A 20,412-nucleotide genomic window follows, 5' to 3' on the forward strand; every position below is an offset into this window, starting at 1 on the left:
GGGAGAGGCAGCAGCCGATGCTCCCTCACAACCTCAGAAGGAGTGGATCCTGCCAAGACCCTGATCCCAGACTTTCAGCCTCCAGAACTCAGAGACAGGAAACTTCTGTTGGTTAAGCCACCCAGTTTGCAGGACTTTGTTCCAGCAGCTCGAGCAAATAACCAGCCAAGGTATTAAGTCAGAGAGTGACACGAAAGATTTATGGAAGATCACCGAGCGTGTGTATGTGTGTGTGCGTGTGTGTGTTGGAGGGGGAAAGGAGTGAAGAGGGCACCCATGGGGGCAAAGTTGAGGTCAAGGAAGCAGATGAGGTCCAGAAAGAGGGAGGCTGAACAATGCAGACGAAAAGTTGGGAATGTTTCAAAATATATAGTAAAACCAGCAGGATTGGTGATGAGTTGTGAGCAGAACCTACAAAGCCCTGGAAACCCAGAGTAAAGGCAGGAATCAGGCTACAACTGAACACAAATGAATGTCAAACTCTGCCTGGGCATATAGAAAGTCAAGGATGGGCTGTGGGGAGGTTTCAGGGCTCAGCAGAGCCATGACCTGGCTCAACTGTGAGCTCAGGCCAGGCAGCCACCACAAGGCTCAGTCACAGAAGTCTTGGGTTCAGAACAAAAAAGCAGGGGTGACCGCTTAACACTGCCCTAGTCTTGCAGCTCCCTGAGAAGTGCGCTTAGTTCTAGATGTCACTCTGAGAAGGATGGAGACATTGGAATGCTCAGAGAGGGACTGTACAGCAAGAACGTGGAGGGCTTGTGTCCCCTGAGAAGTGGCTGTGGGAATGCAGGTGACAGTCCCTGGAGGAGAAGACACTCAGAGGCCAGTTTCCGAAAGGATGTCTCAGCTGGGAGACATAAAAGCTTCATTCAGGTGGGAGAGATGGGTGCTGGGGGCAGACCTTGGCTCAGTCTGAGGAAGTATTTTCTAACAGGCAGAGTTATGTGAAGTTGGGTTGGCCTGGGCTTCCTTGGGAGGTGCCCGGTACCTGCTCTTAGAGGCTGGTAAACCTCTTGGCAGGGGTTCTAGATGGGATTAGCACATCAGCTGAAGAGCTAGACTCAGAAGTCCTGAGCCCCCAACTTCTAAAGTTCTAAGGTTGGAAGGTCTCTCAAAAGATCATAATAGCAATCACCCTACTCCCCAAAACCTGTTCACAGCACCTTGTAGCCTACAGAGCTTTCTCACATCCACCAGCTCCCCAGACTTCCTGTGAGGCAGACAGAGCCGGAGTTATGAGCCCACTTTACAGAAGGGAGCACTAAGACCCCAAGTCACAGAGCTGGAGAGTGCCAGAGTCTGGAGCTCTGGCTTCCTGCCTCCCACCCTGCCCAGCCCTGCCTGGCTGTCACTGCCCTGGCGAGGGGAATAGAGCATGCCAAGGTGAAGAGGGCCCTGGATCAACCTGCAGTTAGCCGAGTCCAGCACCTCCATTTCCATGTGACCCCATGAAGTTCTCTTGATTCTTTGAGCCTGAGTTTCTCCCTCCATATGAGAGAAAAGAGGTGTGAGGATGGAATGACATACCACTGTAAAAAGCTTCTCTTGGAGGCATTTGGGTAGTTCCCTTACCTTTAGGTCAAAAATGTGGTCCTAGAAATGTATTCTGAATTATTAGGGGAAGTCAATATTTAAAAAAATATATATCTTGGTAAAGTGAAGAAATCCCTTACTCATCATTATAGCAACAGCATTTTCAGGTGCAAGTCAGGGCAGGGCAGAGTCAGACCGGAGCAGCAAGGGTGCCTGGGGAAGGGAACCTGCGTCCAGGCTCCCAGGACCCCCTGGGGGCTCTAACAAGGCTTCAGACCTCCCCTGCTGGCCCCTGTGCCAGGAGCCACGTCCTGGCCTGCGCCCGTCAGAACACAGCCTCCCCAAACCCCACTAAGGCCAAACCTGACAGCTGCATCACCACAGAGCGGTATTTCCACCCCAATCACAAAATAACACCACCTGACATTTGCAGGACTACTTTGCAATTCTGAAAGCCACTTACACCTGCTTCCTGGGGCCTCACATGAACTTGTAAGGAAAGCTCAGCATTGTTCCCATTTGACAGCTAGTGAAACCAAGACCCAGAAAGGTTAAGTCCCCACTGCAAGGCGACACAGTTGGTCTTCCCTAAAGAGAAGTCTGCCCTAGGGTACTGCCGAGGCCCCCATCGCCACCAACATCACCGGCCCATCAATTTACCACCATCCTCAAGGCTTAGGTTCTGGGCTATTCTGGCCCCAGGCCTGAACTGGAAACCCAGCTCTGCACCTTTGGACGACTTTTCTGGGGCTCAGTTCCTTCAGCCATAAAGTAGGAAAGTTGGCAAGCTGCCGCGAGGAATGGGGAGGTGATACACTCAAAGCAGGCAAGATGCCTACAGGCCACCGAGGTCATGTCGAAGTTGTGTCAAGGTAGCTTGACTGAACGCTATATCCAAGGCTGAGAAAGGCAGTCCCGGGGAGCACTTAACTAGGGTTTCCCCCATCACCACCACCAAAATCGTGGGCCGACATCGGGACACAGACCCATCAGGAGACGTGCTCCAGCTCCCGGACGCTGTGGCTGTGCGCAGAGCCCGGGGGCTGGCGCCGGCGGACTCACCTTGCGCAGGCTGCAGCTCCTCCACAACGCTCTCGGCCGCCGTCTCCTCGGCCCACGTGCCGGCCTCCACCACCTTGTAGCGGCTGCGCGGCTGGCTGAGCACATGCGGGGCCTGAAGCGCCGCCTCGCGCTCCGCCGCCAGGTCCAAGTCCTGCTGAGCCAGGTGCGCCCGCAGCTGCCGGATCTCAAACTGCAAGAAGGAGAGGGGCGGTGGGCGCTGGGCGGCACGGGGACCCGGGCCCTGCCAGACGTCTGGGCTCTTTCCTTTTGGGGGAGCGGGGAGGAAGGCGCTGAGCCTCCAAAGGCTGGAGAGGGCGTTCCTTTATAAATCTCCCAACAACACTAATGGCAAGAGTCCCTGACGTTTATGGAGCCTTTTCCAAGTAATAAAACATGTTCCTGTGTCCCACCTCTGATACTGTGTCGTCTGGCCCCATAGTGAGGACAAGATGGCCGTAAGGGGAACACAATGGTGGTTTGCAAAACAAACCAAAAACAAAAACAAAAACATCGCAGGAGTCGGGGAATATCGGACTTGAATCCTGTTCTAGTTACTTGTCTAAATGTGTGACCCCCCCCAAAATGAGACCCTTATTCAGGTGTCTTACACCGATGTTTAGCGGAGGACTGGAAACCCCACAATATCCAGGGCCAGTGGTAACCTGCCAGGGAAGCCCTTCATGGCATCGTGTACTCGCTGGGCGGTGCCTGACCCACTTGTCTCGCAGCAACGCCCACATCCTTCTTGGAGGTGTTCCGAGCGCTGGTCAGACAAGACTGTCTCTGGTCCCCACCCTGTGGCTTTACCGGCCATGTGGCCGTGGTTTCTTGTCTCTGTAAAATGGGGGTTATCACCCCACAGAGCTCTTCATAAAGGCTTTGTAAAAGGCGTCATACATTTTTTATTTTGGTTTAAATTCTTGTTGTTGGGGAAAGTTTCTTATAGAGGCTTTCAGATGCCTCTTGGGGTTGTGGCTGAGATAGCTGTTCACACTGGGGCCTTCCTGGGTCATCTGGGCGAAGGCAAAGTTTGGGCCTGACGCTGAATGGCCTGACTGCGGACTCGGGAGGAAGGAGAGTCTTCACTGCCACCTAGTGTTCCAAACACACATTGTATCGCTTTTCCACAACCCCACAACCTCCAGTCAAACCTCCAAAGACCTGAAGCTGGGGGTTAGCTCCCTACCTAGGAGATTACCTGCTTGCTCATGATTCCAGCCTCCAGCCTTGGCCCCTCCCTGCAATGTCAGGTCACACCTCCAGCGGCCTGCCTGACAGCAACCGAACTGGGTCACAGGTATCACAAACTCAACCTAAATAGGACTGTTCACTCTGTCCTCACAGCTGCTCCTCAGGCGCTTTCATCTCATTTTAGCTGGGTCCAAAAATGTAATCTCCCTTGTTTCCTCACTTTCCATTATCCTTGCCATACACGCTTCCCTCCAGGCCAGCTCCCGAAGGGCTACCCCAAGTCTACCCACCTCCCGCACCTCCACGGCCAGCTCTCACCTGGATGATTGCAGCCCCACATCCTCTACCATCCATCCTCCAACAGGGGCCAGAGGGGTTCTCATAAACCCAGATCAGATCATGTCACCCCCTTGTCATGGCTCCCCTCGGGTGGGAGAAAACCCAAGCTTTTTACTCTTGACTTACAGAGCAGGTGTGTGTTCTGGCTCTGTTTACTTGGCCCACTTCATCTCATTCTTTCTCCCTCTACCTCTCACTGGGACACACACCTTCTCAAAACTCCTTAAACACTTGAAGCCTGTGCTGGTCTCAGGATCACTTCCCCAGTGACCTCTGGTCCTGTGTCACATGGCTGCCCCTACCCCCTTGGAGGCTTTCTCGGACCCCTAACCCAGGCACTCCATCCCATTACCCTCTTTGAATTTTCTACATTGCACTTAGCACATTCTGATTGTTTTTTAAATTATTATTTTAATGTTTCACTATTTTTCCTTTGATGAAAGTGAAACACAGCTCAAGGAGTCACTAACACTAGGATGGCTGGGCAGCAAACTGACATTGGGACAGCTTCCCAGTGGCAGTGCTCACGGGTTTTGTCTCTAGGACCACTCAGGTCTGGGCAGACTCCCTCAGCCTCCTGCCTGAGGACACGCCTCGGGCCCACCTGTGCCCTGAGAGCAAAGCAGGGAAATGCGGCTGAGGGTCCAGCCACAAGACGAAAGGACATTTACCTAATTCCTGGGGTGTGCCTCTGGGTCAGTTTCTCCAGAGGCTGAAACGCTTGCCTCTTGTGTGATGGGGGGGCATGGTCTCCTGACTGTGCAGGATTTGCAAGGGGACCTGGAGGGTTCAGATAGCGTGTGTACAGACTTTGATAGCCCACCCCTCTCCTCTATGGTCAGCCTCACACTCACCCCTTCCTTCCAAACTCTCCAGGGTTCCGAGGAGGAATTAGCCCATTTCCTTCACTAGCCACTTCTTCACACACTCCCTTATAGATCCTCCTTTCTTCGAGATCAGTTACTGCTTTCTTGCTCACTCTCCACTTCCCGCAAATCCACAGAAATCTCTCTTTCCTCTCTGTCCTAATGGACAGAACTTAAAGGATTTCTTAATTCTTATCTGTTTATTCTTTTTTTCTTTACCACCATCTTAGTGGAATTTGGGGAAGGAGATCAGAGAAACACATGTGGTCACTCCACCATTTTCTTCAAAAACTGTCTGTGGGTTTTCCTCTCTCACCTGCGGTGGTGTGCAGGTCTCAAAAAAATAAAAAGAGGCCTGATTTACAGTGCATGCTAATCTCTGGTAAATCCACCATGGCCAGTTCCAAACTACCAACACGATGTTATGCGGAACAGAGAAGAAATGTGTGCAACTGGCCCTCAGGAGCCAGTGAGCACCCCAGCACCCCATTGCCACCCTGGCGCTCTGTTAGAGCAGGCATGCAGAATACAATCTACACAAGAGTAAAGTATAGAAGATAATCTCTACAAGAGCAGGGGTCTTGTGGGTCTTGTCCATCTTGTTGCCTGGAACACAGAAGGCCCTCAATAAATATTTCTGAGTGAATCAATACACGAATGTGTGAAACTAGTCAGTTTTGCCCAATTCTGTGGTTTCAAGCTGAGTCCTAACACTAGCCACAAACTGGGTCCTGATCCTGACCCAAAGCTGAGACAAAGCCTGAGCCCCAACACTGAGCACTGATCTTGCTCACAGAGTGAGCCCCAAGTCTGCTCACACACTGGGCCCTGACCCAAGTCACGAACTGAGAGCCCAACCTGATCACACACTGGGCTCTGCCTCTGGTCTCAGACTAGGCTCAGACCTGGATCTTAACAACCCAGTACTCAGATGGCGCCACTGGTCTCAGAAAGTGACGAAGCACGGCTGGTTTGTTACAGGGTAGTCTGCAGAGGAAGTGGACTGGAGCCACCCTTCTCGCAGCAGGCCTCAGATGTCACGGAGAACCCATTAGGCAACCCTCCTTAGCTCTGCTGGGGCTAGGAGCCTCTCTGGCCCCAAATGATCCGAACTTCCCATGGGCATACCCAGCCTGCTTTCTCCAAGGCCGCTCATCAGGGCCGGCAGTCCTAGCTAATGGCCTCCAAGGCCACTCTGAACAGATGCATTATTGATAACTTGTAATTGATACAGAGCTGCCCATGGGTGTCCCACTGGAATTCAGGCCAGACAGCCAGAGGCCAGAGCTTGCCCAGCCCCAAGCCCATATATGCAGACATAGGCATGCACAAGGAAGTAAGTTTTAAGCTAAAAATATGCACCTCAAGTGTATGGTAGTTCTAGCAATTCATTTATTCATTCATTCACTACGAAGTCAGGTAAAGCATGGTGAGGGGGATGTTAAAATTCTGTTATGTATACTAGAATGAAAATGCCTCTCCCAGTGAGTCCTGGCTGGTCCCACTGACAGGGGCTATCTGCTGCACAAGGAACAGATCTCTTAGGAGAGTCCTAAAAGCTCTGGGAGGCACCTGTGGTAGAGGTGGTGCATCCAGGGGGCAGAGACTGGGAGGACAGAGCGGTGAGAAGGTCTGCAGGGGCCACACTAGGCACACAGCCTTGGAGCCACGTAAGAGCTTCTAAGGACTTTGGCCCTTATTTAAAGAACCACTGAAATCTTTTAAACAGAAAAGTGGGGGTGGTGGGGTGGTGATTCAGCTGAGCATTTTGAAAGGACTGTGCTGAAAGCAGAGTGGAGAATGAACTGGACAGACATAAGCCAGGACAGACATGGGACCATGAGCTGGGAGACTACTGAAGCAGTCCAGGCCAGGGATGACCAGAATCTGGACTAATAGATACAGTGAGGAGATGAGAACGATTTAGGAGGTGACAGTGTCAGCATGGGCATGATTAGAATGCAGATGAGGGAGAGGGCCACCTGCTTTGGGGACCGGTTATTCAAGCTGCTTACCCCGAGAGTGTGGGCTGGATGCTCTGAGTGCTTGCCCAGAGGAGGAGTGCCTGACCCCCTCACAGAGGAGCCGCTGCAGATGGGCTGCAGGGCTCTCAGCTCTGGCCACGGCCGTGACAGCCCAGGGGGCTGTCCAGATGTTCTAGCTGGGACTCTCAGAGTCCGGCTCCTGATCCCCATTCCTGAACATGGCCACGTGTGCGTCCCCAGTTGATGAAGAGTTGCCAAGGGGTCCTAGGATGTCAGGGCCTCATTAGTCAGATGGGAGAGCTGAGGCCCTAAGATGGAATGAGGCTCCCATGTGGGGAAACAGCTAGAGCTGGAGGCAGGAGCCCGAGATGGTGGCCATCGCCCCTCCCTCCCTCTGTCATTGTTCTTGTTCAGCCGCTCAGTTGTGTCCAACTCTGCGACCCCATGGACTGCAGCACGCCAGGCCTCCCCATCCTTCACCATCCCCCAGAGCTTGCTCAGACTCATGTCCACTGAGTCGGTGATGCCATCCAACCATCTCGTCCTCTGTCGCCCCCTTCTCCTGCCTCACTCTGACTTTGGTTAAGCCTCTTTTCCTCTTTGGGCCTCATTTTCACTGTGTGTTCAATAAGGCTAACAGAGCAGCTGAATTCTGGACTATAATAAGCTCTGTGCTGCCTCTGGGATTCTAACCGGGAGGGGAAATTTGCAAGTGCCAGTCAACTGTGGGTGCATCTTCAGCACCATCCCGTGCTCCTGCTGCGTTCTGTGTGTGCTCAGTCATGTCTGACTCCTTGCGACCCTGTGGACTGTAGCCCACCAGGCTCCTCTGTTCATGGGATTTTCCAGGCAAGAATACTGGAGTGGGTTGCCATTCCCTTCTCCAGAGGATCTTGCAGGCCCAGGGTTTGAACCCATGTCCCTTGTGTCTCCTGCAGTGCAGGCGGGTTCTTTACCACTGAACCACCTGGGCAGCCCCCTGCTCTCATGCAAATGCCCAACTGCAGAGAGCCAACTCTTTACAGAGAAAGATAACATAATCCAGAACATCTAAAATGCATCAACAATGCATTTCACAGACAATAAGAATTACTATTCATGCAAACAAGTAGAAAAAAGTGATTGATTATCAAATCATAATCCAGTTAAGAAGCTGCTTAGAATCTGCACAGAAGCTGACCTATTTAAATATTTGAATTAACGGACAAAGGCTTTGAAACAACTGTGATTAATATGTTAGTGAGGGGAGGAGGAAAGATGGATAAAATGGATATAACATTTCAGTGGAGAAACAGACCCTATAAAAAGAATTAAATGAAAATTTTAGAACCTTAACATACAATATCTGAAATTCAGTCCTCAGTTGTGTGCGTTTAACAGCAAACTAGACACAGTAGACGACAGGGATGTTGAACCTGAGGGTAGACCCATAAAAAAAAATTGACTTACAGTCAGGAAAAGAAAAGAGAGAGAGAATGGGGGAAGACATTAGGGTATAAGAAAGAAGTATATGGTTTTTCCAGTGGTCATGTATGGATGTGAGAGTTGGACTGTGAAGAAAGCTGAGCGCCGAAGAATTGATGCTTTTGAACTGTGGTGTTGGAGAAGGCTCTTGGGAGTCCCTTGGACTGCAAGGAGATCCACCCAGTCCATTCTAAAGGAGATCAGCCCTGGGTGTTCTTTGGAAGGAATGATGCTAAAGCTGAAACTCCAGTACTTTGGCCATCTCAAGCGAAGAGTTGACTCATGGGAAAAGACTCTGATGGTGGGAGGGATTGGGGGCCAGAGAAGGGGACGACAGAGGATGAGATGGCTGGATGGCATCACCGACTCAATGGACGTCAGTTTGAGTGAACTCTGGGAGATGGTGATGGACAGGGAGGCCTGGTGTGCTGTGATTCATGGGGTCGCAAAGAGTCGGACACGACTGAGGGACTGAACTGAACTGAAGGCACAATCAGAAAGTCTAACATGCAATTAGAGTTCCAGAGGAGAAAAAGGATAGGATGAGGCCAAAGCAATAAATAAAGAGATCATGGAGGGACTTCCCTGGTGGTCCAGTGGCTAAGACTCCGCACTCCCGATGGAGGGGGCCTGGGTTCAATCTTTGGTCAGGGAACTAGAGCCCACATGCCGCAACTCAAAACCCCACGTGCTGCAATTAAGATCAGGCACAGTCAGATAAACAAAGATTCAAAAGGAGAAGAAATGAAAGGTTTGCCCAAACCTTTGCAAATCTAAGGAAAAACACCAACCCATAAATTCAAGGAACTCAGGAGAATCTCAAGGAGGATAAACACAAAAACCCCAATGCCCTTCAGTCAAACTGCAGGTAAGGAGAAACACCTGTAGCACGTAGGCCTGGGCCTCTGGGAGAGGAAGCACATGGCGGCTTTGAAGACAAAATGAAGCAAATTTCCCACTGGCAAGCTGGTCCAGTGGGGGAAAAAAGACCATTGTGTGACTTCGGAAGAATGAAAGTGCAGTCACCGCCCATCTTAATGCACATCATGAGCTAAGTATTTCTAATCAGAGAACCTGACCAAATCAGCTGGGATCCACAGGGAAGCCCTCAGCATGCATTACTGGAGTGAGTCAGGCCCCTTCCATTGGGCTGGGCTTTTAATGCATGCCCAGGCGGGGCCAGACCCCCGGGGCGGCAGGGCGGGCACACCCAGCGCATCTCTGCCTTTAATGGTCTGGTTTGTGGAGTACAACTGACATGGCCTTGGCCTGATCAATGCACACTTTGGCCAGAAGCTCGGTGGTATCTAATGCAATAGCAATAATTTTCTTCCATCCTATTAGGGCTGTCTGCACAGACTGCCCTGCCTTCAAACCCATCTGCTATTGGGATGGCATCCAATGTTTATTTCCATTAGTTTCACCATTGTTGGTAACAATAAAACTCAGGAGACAGTTGCAAACTAATGATTTAGGAGCAGGGTGACACTGAATCCGACCTTGGCCCCTTTCCATCCACTGTGAAGATGACTGGTAGTTGGCCATAAATTTAAATTATGGCAAAAGGATAACATAAGTTATTCCTCTGATGGCTAATTTTATCAGCTAAATAGGCTTGTCATTAAAGCTATCGGCTGTTTTACAAATCACTTCCCATGTTTGAAAAAAAAACAACTTTCCTTTTCACAGTTGGAGATCTTGAATAATCCAGGTAACAAAGACTATTGTGCTGAGCTGGGGGGCTTTGGCCACTATAAGAAAAGAGGGGGCTTCTCTAGAATGAGCCAGCCACAAATGCCACCCCAAGAATGAGGAGAGGACCCCTTTCCTGCTACTCTGAACCTGCTGGCCCTCGAAGGACAGGGGCGTGGCCTCTGCACCCTTCCCCTGCTTCCACCAGGAACGCCTGTCCTTTGGGGTCCAGATTATCACCCCGTTTCTTCAGGAGACAGGGGGCCTGCATCATCCAGGGAGGACTGATCACTGTGACTGCCCCTCCTGCTATTGGGAAGTGGGGAGCGGAGCTAGGGAACACTGTGGGCCTACTGGGCGGCTACGCAGGTGACTGTTTTCAGTAGGCGCACAGTCTACTGTTGTTGGCGCCTGGTGCCTTAGGTATGAATGTGTAACTGAGTCCACCATCAAACGGGGGCAGAAGCAACGTCACCAGGTCATCAGTACAAAGGTTACTGCTTTCAGGCCCAGGCAGTAAAAATCGTCTATGCACCGTTCACTACCCTCCCTTTCTTATCCCCTGGCTAAAGGGAGAAAACTCCAGACACTCAGAATAAGAAGGAGCCATGACGTGGAAGAGCCTGGAGGCCAGAGTGACTGTGACAGGGCGGCCCTGTACCCCCAGCCCCCTCAGTGTCACTGCACTGGGCTGCAGTGGGGCGGCGGGGGGGGGGGGGGGGGGCGGGACAGGTACACTCCTCCTTCGGCCACTGGATGTCTGGATCTATGTGATGGAGCAGATGGTGTCACTCATTCTAACAGACTTGTACAGACGCCCTGTTTGTGGTGTAGGAAAATGCACACGGAGCCCGGAGTTCCATCCCGGCCCTTCCTTCCATGACAACCAGTGAGACCCTGGGCGAGCCGCAGTCTCTCTCAGCCTCAGTCTTTCCATCTATAAAAGGATTAATAATACCAAGCCTGCCAACTCTGACCATCAAAGTCAAGATGAGCTAAAACACGTGGCAGTGCCTTTGTAAACAGTCACTATTATAAATGATTCAGGGCTGTGTTTATTCTCTCTCTCTCACATTTACTGAGAGACTTCAGTGGACCAGACTTTCTATATTATTTGAATTAATCTGAACTTCCCAGCATCCTTGTGATATAAGCCTCGTTTCCTCCATTTCTCCAGTGAGGATCCTGAGGTCCAGGGGTAAAGGGGGTGATCCATGTAGCTGAGGTCAGAATTCCTCTTGCTGACTCCCTGGGTGAGAGGATGGCCCCCTACCCCGCAAGCTGCCCTCACACAGGACTCTTCTTTCGGAGCCTGCCGCTTGCCCCAGGTCTGAGGCTGTCCTAAAGGGGCTCACCAGGTTCCACTGGCTGCCTTGCAGGCTGGGCTCCACGTCACCCTAGACTGAGCCCCACCTCCTTGGATCTCTTGCCAGTGATCTCAGGGTGGATGGTGCTGAGGAAGTAGAACTTAGCTCGGCCCACGGGGCCCAGCAGGGAAGAGAAACAAACTTCCACAGGGCTCTGAGCTGGATCCTATTATTGCCGGCCAAAAGTTGTTGCAAGGCTTAGAGCTCAAAGAGCAGGTACAATGGGGACTTCAAACTTTGTTTCGGAATTAGAGCAAGGGGCTGGGCAGAGATACACTAAAATCTCAGAGGTGGTTTCATATGACAAATAGGAAGAATATATCATTGCACTGATTTAACCCCTGCTTCGAAAATATCTTTGATTTCTGAAGCAGCCATTTACAGAGACGGACAAAAAGTGCACACCATCTCTCTGAAGGATGGTCGCTAGCACCCCTCCTCTGGAATCCATTGGTGTACAGATTGGTGTAACAAAGTTCTGGGTGGACGTACAGGCAGAGAGCAGAATCCACAGAGAGAGCGAAAGAAGAGCAAATGGGAATGACCTTCCAACCAAAGGACTGTTGAATGCAGGGGTCTGAGGGGACATGCTTCCATCACAGTAATGAGCCATCTGGAGGAAAACTGCAGAAGGCCAGCTGAGGCTGGAGAAAGGTGAGGCCGGCCAACAGAGTGCACCCCTGTCGCTCCCCGCCGCTCGGCCCCTCTGGGCTCCTTGTAGGAATCTGCTAAAGGTGAGGTAGCCCAGTGGCCTGGAGAGACGTGGGACTGAGGGCAGCTCTGAATCCTGTCTCCCTGAGAAGACCAGAGGGCCAGTGTGGTCCAGGGGGCAAGGACCGGAATGAGCCATTAGATGCCCCTCTTCCATCCTCATCCCCCACTGGCCTCAGATTCTCCCATCTGCCAAACCCAGGGGCCCCTCGTCTGTAACACAAGGAGGTTCCAGGCCACCTGGGGTGTGGCCACGTGGTAAGAAATCGGCTACCATGTGGCACAGAAGATAAAATGTACAAGCTGTACATGTAAGAAGCTGGCAAACCATGTCACCCAGAGTCTCCACAGGGTCCCCGGAAGAAGCAATTTAAGCTTTCTTAAAAAATGAAGATGAATTTTAAAAAGTCACTTGACCCGTGAGAGTCCTGACACACCCGACCTCAGCCAGGGGCTCAGGGTGAACACCCACGGTGACGTCAGAGTGACAGTGTTACCTTTGATATGACGGGATGAGAATGGCACAGGATCTCTGCGGTCTCCCTCCCAAACTCCCAGGACTCCAGTCGAATCATGAGCAAAACACGAGTCAAAACCCAACAGAGAGACATGCTATAAAATGCCTGACCAACGCTCCCAAACTGTCAAGGCCCCCACAGACAAGAGAGGTCTGAGGGACTTTCAGAGCCAAGGGGAGCCCCAGGAGACATGATGACTCATTGCCATATGGTATACTGGACGGGATCCTGGGACAGATCAAGGGCATTCGATAAAAACTGAATCTGAACGACGTGCGGACCTTGATAATAATGCATCAATGTTGGTGCATTAACCGTGAGACACGCATGATGTTGAGGTAAGATGTTAACAGGGGGAAATGGGGTACACCAAGCGCATGTGGGGACTCGGCTGCTATCACAGTTGTCCTGTAAGTCTAAAACTGTTCTGAAAAATAAGAGCTGGCAAACAGTTCTACAAATACATGCCAGGGAGAGAGCAAGGTGAACGCAAAGTGATGCCACACATTTCATTGGAACTCTGGATAAATTTCAGTTTCTTAGGTAGAACACACGAATTTAGTTTGGAAATTGCCTCATTGAACCCTAAGAATTCCAGCCGGGAGAGAGAGTTTGTGACCAAGATGAACCAGGATGGGGCGGGGTGGGGGTGGGGAGAGCAGCGAGAGACTTTTTGGACGCTGTTAAGGGAGCTGAGGGGAGCCAGGTCTGTGCCCACAAAAGAAGGGCTGTCCTCAGGCCATGATTTTAAATCACCCTGGTGCTCACTTGATCAAGGTTTTCACCAAGCCCTGAGAAGTGACCTGTAGAAAAATGTCATGGAACAAGACCCTAAGCAAGGTGGGCTGGGGAAGAAGGGCATTCAGTTAGGACGCCTGGGTCTACTCCTGGCTCTAAAAGCCCGCACTTAGCTGTGTGCTCTTGGGCAAGTCACCAGGCCTCAATTTTCTTACCTGTAAAATGGGTGTGTCAGGGGAAATAGGGGTTAGTTCTCATAGAGTCACTATTTATCAGGTGCTGGGCTTTAAGCTCAACAATCCCACAGCCATCCTTCCCAGATTTTATTACTAGCCCCATTTTTCAGATTAGGAAAACGAAGGTCCACAGAGGTTTTGGACACTGGTGCCCAAAACCACAAGTAGGCAAGCTGGCTTTGCACTCAGGTCTGTCCGTAACAACTTAACTATTCCAAGCACTTTCCTCTCAAAGGATCTGGCCACCCCTGACATCCCATGAGCCAGCACTCACATTTCTTTAAAGGCATTTGTTGCCCAGTCAAGTCTCAAGCCTGGTCTTACAGTCCAGTTGAAAATGAAGTGTCTGTCTGCTCCACCCTGTGGAGTGGGCAGGGCCGAGCTCTGCGAGAGTGGAGAACTCAGTCACGGCTCTAGCCAGCCCCTCCCGCCCTCCTGGCAGCCCCCTGGGATTCCAGCCCGTCTGGCCCTTTTTTGCTGTCTTAACTCAGATGACAGGCTTCAGGTGTTTTTTAAATTAAAACGGTTTGTTTCTGTTCATCTCTTTTCCAGATGTCACTACCTAGAGGGAATCTGTCTTTATTTATGGGGCTCTTTCCTGCATGGAGTCCAAGGGAGTCTCCCTCCGGCCCAGACCCCCAGGAAGGAGGCCACATGGAGCGGGTGATGTGAACCAGGACAGCAGGAACACGGGGTCCCCGGGGGCTCAGGACGGGGTCGTGGTGGAAAGCAGGGGAGGTGGGCTGCCGCCAGGGCTTCCCCTTGGCCACGCGGCACATGGGCTGTTAACGGGAGGCTCGTGGGGCCAGCTCGCTCTCTGCGGCCTGGGAGGCCATGCATTTATGAAGAGCAGATGCAGGGCTTTCATGAGGCCAAGTGTGGCTGAGCGGGGCATTTGTTTTCCTATCAGACAGCAGACTGGAAGCTGGCTGACCATGCTCTGGCCAGGTCCTGGATGAGGCTCAAGGTGTCATCTCCCCGACCCCAGACCCTGCTCCCCTTTGTGGTTCTTCAGCCTCTTCCAGGCTTCATTCCCATCTCCACTCCTGCCTCTCCCATCTGTCCTCCAATGGTGGCAAGAAAGATCCACCAAAAATTCAAATCTGGGGACTTCCCTGGTGATCCAGTGGTTAAGACTCTGCTCCCGGTGCAGGGTAGGTGGCTTCGATTCCCAGTCAGGGAACTAGATCCCGCATGCCACGACTAAGACCAGGCACAACCAAATTAAAAACTAAACTTCACACCTGCACAGATCCCCCCTGCCGCTGCTGCCAACACCCCAGGTTTCTTCCCTCTCATCAGGATGGAAGCCAAACTACCTCTGGTTAGCCGTGCAGAGGACAGGGGGTGGAGGGGAAGAGATGGGCCTTGAGTGAGGCCTAGAATCCTAGGCAGACCCTCTTCCGGGCCAGGCTGCCCATCCCCAGCCCACCTACCCCCGTCAGCACAGCCTCACAGGGCCCCTCCCTGTCTCTGAGTCTTTTTCTTGGTTCCCAGAGGGCAGAGGGCACTGCTGATGCCTCTCTGGTGGGTCTGGGGGTCCTGGGTGGCAGCTGGCCCACCGTGATGCCTGGCAAGCTCTGCACACAGAATCTGACTCCCCTCGCCTTTCAGAGACCGCGGTGTCCAGAAGACCCTGATAACTGAGAAGGTGACTCAGTTGGTTCAGGCTGGAGAGCTGACTCGTCACCACAGCAAGATGAAAAGAAGCCTGGCCTGGGAATTGGGGCTGAGTCCAGGCCTGGCTGGGCACAAGTGACCTTAGAGACACGTCTCCTGACTCTGGGCCTTGGGCTCCCCATGTGTCTATGAAGGGGCCGGAGGAGCTTGCTGACCACAGGGCCCCTGCAGCTCTGACACCCTGGGTGGGGGGGCTTTAGGCACCACTAGTGTTCTCTGCCCGGGATGGACCCGGGCAGAACTGAGAGTGGCCCCGCGTTACCCCTTGCTCCTGACAGATCTGCGTCAGTCTCTCCAGCTGCTCGTCTTGGATGGCCTTGGCCTTCTCATACTGCTGGATGACCATCTCCATCTCCACCTTCACCGGCAGGACGTAGGCTGCAAGACAGAGACAGCCCCATGAAGAGCTTGGCAGTGGCAGGGCTGGGAGGGGAAGGGGCAGTCCCAGCGACCAGCTAGCAGCAGGTTCAGGCCCCGGTGTGGTTCCCAGAAGACCCAGCAGTGCAACGGCAGGTGTGGTACCTAGGTACCAACAGCACCCAGAAAGTATAAGAGGGCTAGAACCCTAAGCCATTGTGACCGAGATACCCATTTTCCTCCTTCTCCATAGTGACATTCTGCATACGTGCTCAGTTGCTCAATTGTGTCTGACTCTTCACAACCCCATGGGCTGCAGCCTACCAGGCTCCTCTGTCCATGGGATTTTCTGTAATTCTGGCTGTGTACATGGCTGCCTGGTATGAGGACTATATTTTCCAGTCTCCTTTGCAGCTGTGACCAGCCATGAGACTACATCCTGGACAATGGGATATAAGCGCAGGTATCATGAAGCAGCTTCCAGAAGCCTTTCTTAAAAGGCAGCTGGGGTTGATGAGGAAGTGGAGATATTCAAACCTTTCCACACTGCCGGTGGGAATGTAAAATGGGGCAGCTGCTCTGGAAAACAGCAGTTCTTCAGAATATTCAACAAAGAGTGACCACATGGCCCAGTAATTCCATTCCTAGGAATCTAAGAAAAATGAAAACATATGTCCACACAAAATCTCGAACCTAAGTGTCCACAGCAGTCCAAAGTGGAAACAGCCTAAATGTCCATCAGCTGACAGATGGACAAATTAAATGTGGTACATCTATGCAATGGAGCACTTCAGCTCAGTTCAGTGGCTCAGCCGTGTCTGACTCTTTGTGACCGCATGGACTGCAGCACGCCAGGCTTCCGTGTCCATCACCAACTGCTGGAGCTTACTCAAACTCATGTCCATTGAGTCAGTGATGCCATCCAACCATCTCATCCTCTGTCGTCCCCTTCTCCTCTCACCTTCAATCTTCCCCAGCATCAGGGTCTTTTCAAATGAGTCAGTTCTTTGCATCAGGTAGCCAAAGTATTGGAGTTTTAGCTTCAGCATCAGTCCTTCCAAAGAATATTCAGGACTGATCTCCTTTAGGATGGACTCATTGGATCTCCTTGCAGTCAAGAGTCTTCTCCAACACCACAGTTCAAAAGCATCAATTCTTTGGTGCTCAGCTTTCTTTATAGTCCAATTCTCACATCTATACATGACTACCGGAAAAACAATAGCTTTGACTAGACGGACCTTTGTTAGCAAAGTAGTGTCTCTGCTTTTTAATATGCTGTCTAGGTTGGACATAGCTTTTCTTTCAAGGAGCAAGCATCTTTTAATTTCATGGCTGCAGTCACCATTTCACAAGAAAAAGGAATGAAGTCCTGATGCATGCTTGGGCTTCCCGAGTGGTGCTAGTGGTAAAGAACCCACCTGCCAATGCAGGAAACAAGAGAGATATGGGTTCGATCCCTGGGTCAGGAAGATCCCCTGGAGAAGGAAATGGCAACCCACTTCAGTATTCTTGTCTGGAGAATCCCATGGACAGAGGAGCCTGGCGGGCTACAGTCCATGGGGCCACAAAAGAGTCAGACATGACTGAAGCAACTTAGCACGCATGTACACACGCTACAACATGGATCATCTTGAAAACATTAAGCGAAAGAAGGCAGATACAATAGACCACATATCATATGATTTCATTTAAATGAAATGCTCAGAAGAAACAAATCTATAGAGATGGAAAGTAGATTAGTAATTGCTTAAGGCTGGAGGAGAATGGGGAGTGAGGCTAATGGGTTCTTTTTGAAGTGATTTTTTAAGTGCTCCAAACTTAAATTTTGGTGATGCTTGCACAATTCTATGAATGTACTAAAAACCATTGAGTTGTGCCTTTTAAATGGGTGAGTCTTATGGTATGTAACTGAATCTCAGTAAAGATGTATAAAAAGAAAAGGCAGCTGGGGCATTCCTTTTGACTCTTTATCTTATTCCTTTTGACTCTTTATCTTATTCCTTTCTTCCGTCTTTCTATTGGCTGGAATGAGGATGTGATAGCAGGCACGGATGCAGCCATCTTGGACCGTGGGGGTGACTTTGGAAATTAGGCTATGTGCAGCAAAGCAACAAAATAGGAGGAACCTATTTTGGATGCTCCTTATTGACCCTGGACTGCCTACCTGCAGCCTCTCATGTGAGAGGAATAGGCTTCTATTTTAAGTCACTGCTATTCTGAATCTAGTTACTCACAGTCAATCCTACTTATAAATGAAACACATTGAGACCCAGAGGAGAGCCCCTGGACTCTGGGTTGGAGAACCTGGAGCGTTCCCAGCCAGTGGCAGCCCCACAGACCCCTCCTCTGGCAGTTCTCTGGGCTCTTAGGAAGTCTCAGGATCAACTCTTGACCTGACCTTGGCCTCTGCCTTTCACACTCTTCCCACACCTCTCAGAACCCAGCCCTTCCAGACCCTTCAGAAACCTCAGTCACATGCCTCTTTTGCCACTACGTTCTAGAATTCTCCACGTCTCAATTCTCCAAGTTCCTTTCCACCCACAGTGTCCCAACCTCCAGATGTTCTCTGGCTGCTATAGGAATCATGCAGATGAGAGAAGTCAGAATTTTTCTGTTTGCTTCCAAACTTGAGGACAGCCCATGAGTCCGTGAGACCTGTCTCCAGGCCCAAGAGGCTGCCCCAAGTGGGCCCACTGTCCCCGGGGTCTCTGCCGAAGCCAGTTCACACCCAGAGCGAGAGTGGCAACCAGCCCCCATCCATTCACACAGCACATCCCTATCATGATGCTCCCAGTGACTCAGCAACGCCTGACATGTCAGGACAAAGGGGAACAGCTGGGAAGAGCATTCACAATGGGGGCTGTCAGGATGCATTGGTGTGAGGGTATCCAGCTGTCCACAGCTGGCAGAGAGGAGCCAGAAGGCGCTGTTCGTGCCCTGGAGGGAGCGGATGTTCTCAGGGACAGAGCTGAGAGCAGAGCCTGTGCGGATGGGGGAGGCTGAACGTCTAAGGGAGCACCGGTAGGCCTCGGGCGTCCTGCCTCCACTTGCGGCTCAAGGCTGCTTTGCTGTGTGACCCTCCTCCCTCGGGGCCTGAGCCTTCCCACCTGTGAAATGAGAGGATGGATGAGACGATCCACCAGCACCTTCCCAGAGTGGACCTTCCGAAGCTGGACCCGATCACATCCCAGTTTGATGAGAACACTGGATTAGGGGCTCCCTGAGCAGATGTCAAGCCCCACAGTATTCACAGGGTGGGACATGGGGGTGGGAACCGAGGAAAGGCTGCCCCGACAAGGGCGAGACCCCAGAAGCTGTGCCGCCCTTCCCGCCTCCAGCTCAGCCCCTTTGGGTCACTCACCATCAATCACCCTCTTCACCCGCCAGATCCGGAACATAATGATGAGGCTGATGGCATCCCAGGGGCTCCGGGGCCCATTGGCTACAGTGGACGCCACCATCGGGGCCAAGGACAAGATGATCACTGCCCCGTCAAACACCTGTGAGAGGAGGTGGATGTCAGCATCCTGGGCCACCTTCCTGAATGTCCTGGAACCAGTGACCAGATCAGGCAAGGCAGCTGGCATTGGCCAACAATGCCCTGCAGCCCCCTCTGAAGGTCACCGCCCATCCCTGGCTACCTCTCCTGACCCTCCCTAGTCTTTAGGGTCCTCTCCCTGCTGGACATGCTCCTGAGCACTGTCTCTCCTCCCAGTGACCTCAGTCCATTACCAGCCTTGGTTCAGGCTGCTTCAGGCTACTCCAAGCTTCTTTTTCAGCATCCGCGTCCAGCATCTTGTCTCTTCTTGCGACAGGCTTGCTTCCATGTTGCAGGGCTCCTGTGCTGGCCTCTCTGAACCTCTCAGTGGCAGCAGGGGCTGAAGGAAGGCCCCTTTCCCCTTGGGAAGCCCAGAGCCTGCATCTTCTTCATCCAGGGCTGGTGCTGAGTCTCTAACTCTGCCTGGAGGCAGAGTTCGGAGAGGAGGGGACCCCCGCCTAAGCTTCAGCTCTGGGCCCTGCCCTGCGATCAGCCTGTTCCACCGTGGCCTTGGTCTGAGACTTCCACAGGCCAGGCCTCACTGCTCCCAGCATTTGACCCAAAGAGGCTAAAAAGTGTGTGCTGGTGGGGGGTGAGGAAGGAACGGGCAGCAGACACTGACCTCCTTGCCTTGTCCTGTGCGCACCAAACTCGAAGGACAGCCAGCCTCCCCAGCACCCCATCTCCACCCATCACACCCCACCCCCTTTTCACATGAAACAGAGCAATTGGTTTGCTCTGCAGAAACCCAGGCTGAGAAGCACATCTAGGGTCCCCTTACTCTGCTCTCCGACCACAGGACCATTTTAAAGAGTACATTTGTTTTCAAACACATTTCAGAAGTTTTCCAAAATGATTCAAGCGTAACTTTTTAAATTTTGCAGAACTTCAAGGAGATATTTTAGACCATATTCTTTCACTGGACAACTTTCTCAGTCGTCGCCCCTCCCCACTTGCCCAACGGCACCGCTGGACAGACTCGTGTGTCCAGTGTGGGAGGCAGCTGGCCTTTGCTGATGGCTCCCACCCTGGACGGACAGGACAGTGACAGTTTCCAGCTTCCAGGATGGCTGGCTCGGGGGTGCGAGGGACACTCCAGCTTCCAGGATGGCTGGCTCGGGGGTGCGAGGGA

General features: G+C 52.0%; 1 protein-coding gene across 2 annotated transcripts in view; it reads right to left on the reverse strand.

Moving 5' to 3' along the window:
- The window catches only part of TMEM266 (transmembrane protein 266), a 127,194-nt gene that overhangs the window by 12,044 nt on the left and 94,738 nt on the right, over positions 1 to 20,412 (reverse strand). For both annotated transcript variants that reach the window (XM_040257323.1, XM_040257324.1), the window contains 3 exons: positions 19,104 to 19,242; positions 15,648 to 15,763; positions 2,599 to 2,788 (listed from right to left, as the gene is read on the reverse strand). In XM_040257323.1, the coding sequence (XP_040113257.1) occupies positions 2,599 to 2,788; positions 15,648 to 15,763; positions 19,104 to 19,242 (445 nt within the window). The remainder of the gene's footprint in view (positions 1 to 2,598; positions 2,789 to 15,647; positions 15,764 to 19,103; positions 19,243 to 20,412) is intronic.

The sequence above is a fragment of the Oryx dammah genome, unplaced genomic scaffold (genome assembly GCF_014754425.2).
Source record: "Oryx dammah isolate SB20612 unplaced genomic scaffold, SCBI_Odam_1.1 HiC_scaffold_16, whole genome shotgun sequence".
NCBI lineage: Eukaryota > Metazoa > Chordata > Mammalia > Artiodactyla > Bovidae > Oryx > Oryx dammah.